Raw genomic sequence first — 8,699 nt, forward strand, 5'->3', positions numbered from 1 at the left:
TATGCGAGCGCTCCTCACGTATGCGTCCGCTTCTGCGCACAAGCTTGCGGGACGGGGCGCGTTCCTGGCTCCTAACTTTTTTAGCTGGCTCCTAGATTCCAAGCAAATTTGTCAATTCCTGCCGTATAGGTCAGAGAAACCCAGAAGTGATGCCTTTTAATCCCTTCAGGTTACTATATCAGAGGGGATCAAAGCTGTTGTGGTCTTTGTTTGGCTCTATGATCAGGCAGTGGAAGCGCCAGCTGGTTGACTAGCACTCCCAGTGGGACAAGAGATCCTGGTAAACCTGTGGAAGGCAGCAGGAAAGGGACGTCCCCTCTTGCCGCTTGTGAAAAGAATTTTAGAGGCTAGTTAGCCACTAGAACTGCTTTCACAAGAGAGCCGACCTTCGGCTCTAAAAAACGGTACCGAGATAATGCTTACAGCAGCTGCAATCATCATCCTGGTATAACCAACCACTTGAACTCCAGCAACATACAGGTATGTCGCTGGTTGGCAAGTGGTTAAAGCTCACTAAAACCTGGAGTTGGGCTTTAACAGCAGTTTGTCTCCTGTACATGTGCTTTGGACTATCAACTACAGAACATGCAGGGGAAAAAAACACGTTTCATCCCGACAAGGAAATGCAATTTTTACAATAATGAGGCCTCAAACAGATCTCCAAGCTTAGACGAACAACATGCAATATGCCCACCCGCTGTCAACCCTGGGATATACACATTACATATCCTAGAAGCTACAGTGCTTCATTGAGAAAGGAGGGTGGGGGGGGGGGTTGGCCTAGCGGCGCATCATCGTGAGGCCTGGAGGCTGAACCTAGAAGTGCTAGCGGGGCGGCCCTCTGGATGATATCATATAAAAAGATGTACGGGACCGAGCAAAGGCAGAATTTTGCAAGGAATCGCAGAACACCGCTGGATCCACTGGGCGAGTGAATATCTGAAATGGTTATAACCTGCAACAAAGCTTGGATTGGTGTGAAGAGAAACAAATGAGGTGAGGAGGGTGGAGATCCATGAGGAAAAACCAGAACGGACGTGACCAACAAAAAGGGACAGCCTTTGCGTTATACTCCAATTCTGTTCACAGAATCCCTGCTGATTGGAACAGACGCTGCCTACGTGAAAGGGCTCCATGTCATACATAGATTTCTGTATCCATCACATCTTAAAAGGTCAACATGCAGTCTTGTAAGCAGGCAGATGTGGAGAAAATGGTGCAGGTAACACTGGGCCTCATGTGCAAACAAAAGAAAGCATGCTGCACAAAGAAAATCCCTTTGGTTTTTTAAGCCTGCCCTACAACATAATGAACAGCTGTAATCTATTCTGGATTCCACTGAAAAAATGGACACTTTCATTTCCAGACAAAGCTCAATGTAGAGTCCTAGGAACCAAACTCAGAGGACACGGGTCTTTCACTAGTGGGTTAGGAGCTGCCCACTGTCTATGGCACCAGCCACAGCGTATTTGTATTTTAAATCTCTCCTACTGCAGATTTATGGTAAACATTTTAGATGGAATTACTTTGTTTCTAAAATTAGATTTATCCCTAAATATGAAGCTAGAAATCCAATTACTCCAATGATCACCTATTTCAGCATTAGGAATGTTCAACCCGATACTGCAGCACCTCCAGCCTATACCTAACCATACCGCTGTCTCCACGGTAACCAAGAGTATCCGCCACAGTGATTCTAGTTACATTGCTTTAGGGATGATCTATATTCTTTTGTTAGCCACACAAATGCCATTCTTTCAACCTCTGCATAAAAAATATTTAGGACTCATTTCACGTCTTGCAGCTGTTGTAGTGCGTTTAACCTGCTGCCGTTAAAATAGGCTGCCAAATAAGAGCAATGGACTGAAAATTAGGCATGACCGTTTTTTAATGCAGTGTAACATACAGCATTGTCGTGTGTGGCAGCACCCACTAATCGAACAGTGAGATGGATTGCCATTAAAATGAATAGCAAGCCACACATTACCATGTATTATTATGCAAAAACATGAATAGGACTCTAAATTTCCTTATTCTCCAAACATCCACTACTCTATGAAACCATTTCTCCCCCCCCCCCCCCCATGAACTAATTCATGTGCACTGCAAATCTCATAGTCCATCTCAGGAGAAAGGGATAGCTACATTCCTACATGAAGTGGTACCATGAGGAGTAGACACATAACAGGAAGGCAAATCAGAATAAAATAAATATGAAGGCAGCCGAGAGCAATAGAACAGCATTAGAATACTGTATACTTTAAATTAAGACAGTTTAATAGATTTTTATTTATTTTAAATCAGATTTCAATGTCACGAAAGGCATTTTGTTTTCCTTTACACAACTGGAATATTATATAAAAGCAACAAAAAAGTAGGTAGGTCCTGTTGCATTGTATAAATAACAGTGCAAAGCTCTCCAACTGGGGAGCTCCCGGCTTACACTGCTGGCACGGTGCCTGTGTGCCAGGATGACTGACTGTGCAGGACTGATGTCATCCTGTGCCAGTTAATGAAGTCGGCCAAAGACCATCACTCAGAAGGAGATGCCATTGAAGGACAGGGGACCACTGAAGAAAAGGTGGATACAAAGGCTTTAACTAGATAGTCAGTCCAAGGCAAATCCACTTTGCATTACAATTGCAAAGTGCACTTGGAAGTTCAGTCGCTGTAGATCTGAGGGGGAAATGCAAGGAAAATAAAAAGCAGCATTTTAGCTTGCACATGATTGGATAATAAAATCAGCAGAGCTTCCCCTCATTTCAGATCTACCCCTCAGATTTACAGCAACTGCACTTTCAGTGCAATTTTAAGTGGATTTGCCTTTCATAAATAACCCCCATTTTCTTAAAAAAAGATTGTGTTTATTTTTTGCATCTCAGTACTGCTGAACTCCTCCAGCCATTCCATCATTGGCTGCATATAATCCTGACAGTGATGCACCATGCCTGTGCCATGTCATTGCTGTTAGTCTTTACCATGCAAGAGACATTAAAGCATCACACCAATCCCAAGAGGTCCAGATACAAAATTTAATTCCAATGCCAGTCAGGGGGAAAACCCCAAAATGTAGCCAATGTGTTTTGGGGGTCCAAGAGCACCCCCTTAGGGCTTGATTGAAAACACTGAACAGACTAAGTGAACTGGACCTTTAATTGCTGCCAAACCAGTTGCTGACAAGGCATGTGCCACACTGAGGAAATATTGACAACATTCCAGTTCACTTCTAGTTTATGCACATTGCAGTCAATCTAGCCTTGATGAGGTGGGGGGGGGGGGACACTTCTGGACCCCTGAAATACACTGGATACTTTTTGGGTTGTCTCCCTGACTGTTAATTGGAATACAGTTATAAACTACCCATTTTTGCTTCATTACACTACATGCCAAACACGGTGAAGATCCTTTAAGGCCCCTTTCACATGGGTGGACCGTTCAGGTCCGCCTGTCCGTTTTTTCAGCGGACCTGAACGGGCGCTCCATGCAAGTCTATGGAGCGACAGCTGTCAGCGGTGACCATGTCCGCTGACATCCAATCCACTCTGATAAAAATCAAACGTATGGCGACACATTCGCCATCCGTCCTGGCGGATCGGATGAGATCTGATGAAAAAGGGACATGCTGTCCAATTTAAATCGGATCTCTCCATAGGACTCAGCGGCACTCGACAGGCCCCTCCCCGCTTAGTGAGCAGAGATGGACCTGTCATCCGCCGGCTCAGTGTAGATCAACAGAGAGATCTCCCGTTGAGTTGGCGGACTCTGCTGCAACAGATCTGCCCCGTGTGGAAGGAGTCTAAGGCAGGGCCCTCCAGCTGTATTGTAACTACACGTCCCAAGAAGTAGTTGTAAAACTGACATTCACAGACATGACTAGGCATGATGAGAATTGTAGTTCCTAAACAACTGGAGGGCCATAGTTTGGACTGCTCTAAGGTATAAAAGATACCTGCCCGGGAGCTAAATCATTTACATCAACATTTTAAGACAGCAATACCAGAGACAAAACACTTTGCATACAAAGCCATTTTTCCACCTTCAACAGTCTCCAACATGTGACAACACAAAAGCACAACTGGGAGATGGTGGTCACACCATGACAGGAAATGCCTGAACAAGGACCTTCAGGGCAGAATTCCCAGGCATTTCTTTATAAATGCTGCAGATTTAAAACTGCTTTAAAAGTGTATTGATTAAAAGCTGGTTCACACTAAACGCATGAATGTTCCTATGCAGTCCAGTTTTGGCAACCTATTCATTTCATAGGGCTGCCAAACACACTGGAACGCGCAAGCACTACTTTTTCTGTTACCATGTGGTTTGGTGGCCGTAAACACGCTGCGTTTGCGAAATGTGTTTGGGTTGTGCCATTAAGAATTAATGGGTCTGCGTAGCTAGTATGTATGTTGGTCTGCCCGACCTGCTTCTGTCGGACATGCACGCTGGAAAATCAGCTCCCAACACCACCTAAGCCAATGGTGTTCTGGCACCGGGGGGGGGGGGTTGCGGCATCAATTTTGTTTTTGCATGCTAACCTCATGTTGAGAATCTGATGAGTTCACTAAAATCACGAAAATTCTCGCACGACAGAATAAAAATTCAGAAGTGATGTCATGTGTTGTAATGCATTTGTATTGCATTTTGGAACGACAGCTGTACTGATTAAATCAAAAATCATACGAACTGGCATCATACAAAAAAAAAAAAAATTCTGTGCATGTCCGATAAAAATATATAAAAAAAAAAAAAAAGAACTGTCATGATCGGCTCTCGAAAGCTCTGTACCAACGATCCGATTATCATACGATCGCTTTCAAAGTGTCATTTTTCGTGCGATTTTCGGTTTGTGTGGTCATTGGCTTCAGAACCACTTTAATGGTCGTCGGTTCCAATACCAACTATGGCACCTGAAGTTTGCCTGTTCTCCCTGGGCCTCCAACACTATAAAGAATTTGGATAGAAGATCCTGGACTGCCGCACTCCTTAAAACAATGGGCCAGATTCAGGTACATTTGCGGCGGTCTAACGTATCCCATTTACGTTACACCGCCGCAAGTTTTAAGCGCAAGTGCTTGATTCACAAAGCACTTGCCTGTAAACTTGCGGCGGCGTAGCGTAAATGCATCCGGCGCAAGCCCGCCTAATTCAAATGGGGCGTGTATCATTTAAATTAGGCACGTTCCCGCGCTGAACGTACTGCGCATGCTCCGTTTTGAAATTTCCCGCTGTGCTTTGCGCGAAATGACGTTGCACCGACGTAATATTTTGAACGGCGACGTGCGTTACGTCCTTTCCTATTCACGGACGACTTACGCAAAAAAAAAAAAAAAAAAATTTGACGCGGGAACAACGGCCATACTTTAACAGGGCAGTCTAAATCTAAGCCATGAAATAGCAGCCGCAACTATCCGCCGGGAAAAGCAGACTAGCGACGACGTAAGAGAATGCGACGAACGCGCATACCTTTGTGGATCGCCGTAAACAGCTAATTAGCATACCCAACGTGGAAAACAACGCGAACTCCACCCAGCGGGCGCCAAAGTATTACACCTACGATCCGAAGGCGTACGAAGCCGTACGCCTGTCGGATCGAAGCCTAAAGCCGTCGTATCTTGGTTTGAGAATTCAAACTAAAGATACGACGCAGCAAATTTGAAAATACGCCGGAGTATCAGTAGATACGTTGGCGTATTTCTACTGTGAATCTGGCCCAATGTCTTTATTGTACAAATAAAATCCAAATAACAACCAAAGCAATGCAGTCAAAATGAAGTGAACAGGAAAAAGATGGCTTTTTCCTGTTGTTCACTTCATTTTGACTGCATCACTTTGGTTGTTTTTTGGATTTTATTTGTACAATAAAGACATCGTTTTAAGGAGTGCGGCAGTCCAGGATCTTCTTCTATCCAATGCACCTGTGCATAGCCAGCACCTTTTTGGTTTAGTGGGACGGAAGCAAAGCCAAGGGATCAGCAGTTTTTAGAGCGGTATCACCTCTCACTATAAAGACACGCTGGTAGGTAAATTGGCCCTAGTATGTATGAATGCGAGTTATGGACCTTAGTATGCAAGCTCCCCGAGGGCAGGGATGGATGTGACTGTACAACATAGATGTAAAGCACTGCATAAATTGTCAGCGCTATAAAAATACCTTAAAGGGACACTAAAGGTACATGTTTTTTCTCCTTATTGCATCCTATGCATTAAGATGAAAAAACATCCGACAATAACGCCCCAACCCCCCCCCCCCCCCCTTTTTACTTACCTGAGCCCGTTCACCTGCAGCACTCGCCGCCAATGTCCTCTTCGCTACTCGGCCTGGTCGTTGATTTGCTAGAGTGGATAAATTGAAAGCAATGTATCAATCACATCCAATGACGCAGCGTGCCGAGGGGCAGGCCCGAGTGATACAGTGAGCCGCCGGCTGTATCACGGGAGCACGCCCGCAAGAACTTACCACCATGCGAGCCCGCATGAAAGTGAAAAGTTCTTGCGGGCAGGACTAGAGACAGCCGCCGAGGGACCCCAGATAACGTGGATCGGGGCCACTCTGTGCAAAACAAGCTGCACAGTGGAGGTAATGTTTTGTTTTTTATTCTCTTTGCAACCCTTTTAAAGAGGAGTTCTCCCCCTCCCCCCCACCACCAAAAAATTAAAAAAGTCAGCAGCTACAAATACTGTAGCTGCTGACTTTTAATATTAGGACTCTTACCTTTTCTTCGATCGCGCAATGTCAGCACCCCAGCTAATTTTCCAATTGGCTCTCGAATGCTGCCGCCATTTGTGGTAAGAGAAACCGGGGCAATGAAGCCTTTTAGCTTCACAGCCTGCTCCCTACAGAGTATGCGCACTGCACTTTGCAACTAGCCAGGCGGCAGAGGAAGGGGGCCAAGGTCACCGCGGCGCAGTCTCCCGGAAGTGGATGACAGGTACCTGTCAAAAGAAGGTACCCGCCCCCACCCCCCAAAACGTGCCAAATGTGGCACCTTTCAGGGGAGGGCAGACAAGTGGAGCTTCTTCCACTTTTGGGTGGAACGCCGCTTTAAATAAAGGGCACCCACATGTCTTGCATGGGCAGTGCGTTCACGTGAGGCGATTGCGTCCAGTATTCCAGCCTGAACCGGCTCTGGATCGTATATGAAATCTTAGTCCCTGGGTTTAAAGAGGTCCAGTCCCATGAGAATGCAGAAAAGGCGTTCCGGGTTGGTTTCCCCCACCACACTGCCAATTGTCAGACGTGCACCAATTGTTAACAACACAAACGCATCTGGAAAACGCAACGCGTTAGTTGTGGCGTATTCTCAATAGGTATCGCATGCACTACTTTTTCTGGCCTTTCCAAACCAGAACGTGCGCGTTCCAGGGTGAACCAACCTTCAACTAAATAAAAGGAACACATGAGGCCCAGTGTGCGTGTTTTGGGGGGATAAGAGGTGATAGCGGGGGGAGGGGAGGAAGGCTGCGTTTACCTTTGGGGGAGCTCGGGCTCTTGCTCTCAGGGGAGCTCCTCTGCTGCCAGCCTGGCCTTCCCACCGGAGAAGGGGAGGAGGAGGACGGTACTCCCGGTGTACTGGAGTCCACAGCCGGGCTGCTGGAGGAGGGGGATCCGGACTGGCTGTTGTGATGATGATGGTGGTGATGGTGGGAGTGATGGTGATGATGATGGTGGTGGTGATGATGTCCTCGGGTGGGTGACGATCCGGTCTGGGTGGACACGGTAGGACTTCCTCTGGAGCTGCTGACAGCCGGGGGGGACTCCACACCGTTGCCCCCGCTTCCTCTGGTAGGGCTGCCGCTCCGGGAGGGCGGGCGCAGGGCGGCCCCGTTGTTGTTGTTCACCCGCGTAGGGCTGCCGTGCTGCTTCAGCTGAAAGGGAACCGTGGCCCGCATGGGCTGAAGGCGGCTCCCCGGAGGAGCTCCGCCCGGAACGGCACCGGCCGGGGTTCCCGGAGGTGTGGGGGAGCCGTTTCTCCTCACCCACTGCTGGGCCATCTCCCACTCCGCTGCAGGCAGCTTTACAGAGAATGTCGGCAGCGCTGCACCCGAAGCACGGCAAGAGGAGGCCGGACACGCCACACACCGGGCGGAACGTTCCTCGCTGTGCACGCGCTCGGTGTAACGGCAGCTGCACCTGTGGCACGCGCGCGCAGCAGTTCTGTCTGCAGGCAACACAACACCCTGCGCGCTCGCGTAACGCCCACCATCACTCCGACCTTGTGCTTATTGGCTGCTCGCTTCTGACCAATGGAAACGCACACTTTAGCGAGGCAACAGGAGCTGATTGGTTGGCGAGCGTCTCCTAGACGCCAGGAAACCAGTCAGCTAGCGGTTCCCTAGCCTCCAGGGAATGATTGTGAAGGAGGTGGGAAGTGGGTGTGAAAACGCTGCAGCTCTGTCATGTGGGCAACGCTGTGGCTTCCAGTCACCTGCCAGAGGTTGTCATTCACAGAGCATCGGGGCTGGATGAAGCGCAGTAGCTCCTCTGTCGTCATGGCTGTAGTAACAAGAGAATGCCTCTGGCATCAGCCATGGAGGGGGGAGGGAGGTGTCTAGTACAACATCTGTGTATGAATGGCCCTTCATGAGCCTGATGCAACCCAGTCAAAACAAAAAAAATCTGATGCAATAAAATAAATGAAGCAACAAAAATAAATCTATATATATGTCATAATAAAATGTTTGATTTCTGAAAGTGGTTT

At 47.7% G+C, this 8,699-nt stretch overlaps 1 protein-coding gene across 2 annotated transcripts in view; it reads right to left on the bottom strand.

Moving 5' to 3' along the window:
* Positions 1-8,214, bottom strand: part of FAM117B (family with sequence similarity 117 member B) — an 83,791-nt gene extending 75,577 nt beyond the window's left edge. Inside the window, exon 1 of one of the 2 annotated variants that reach the window (XM_040357229.1) lies at positions 7,470-8,214. In XM_040357229.1, the coding sequence (XP_040213163.1) occupies positions 7,470-7,992 (523 nt within the window). In that variant the 5' untranslated portion in view covers positions 7,993-8,214. The remainder of the gene's footprint in view (positions 1-7,469) is intronic. The other variant, XM_040357230.1, reaches the window with a different exon arrangement.
* Between the last annotated feature and the right edge of the window lie 485 nt (positions 8,215-8,699).

The sequence above is a fragment of the Rana temporaria genome, chromosome 6, assembly GCF_905171775.1.
Source record: "Rana temporaria chromosome 6, aRanTem1.1, whole genome shotgun sequence".
In the NCBI taxonomy this organism is placed as follows: Eukaryota; Metazoa; Chordata; class Amphibia; order Anura; family Ranidae; genus Rana; species Rana temporaria.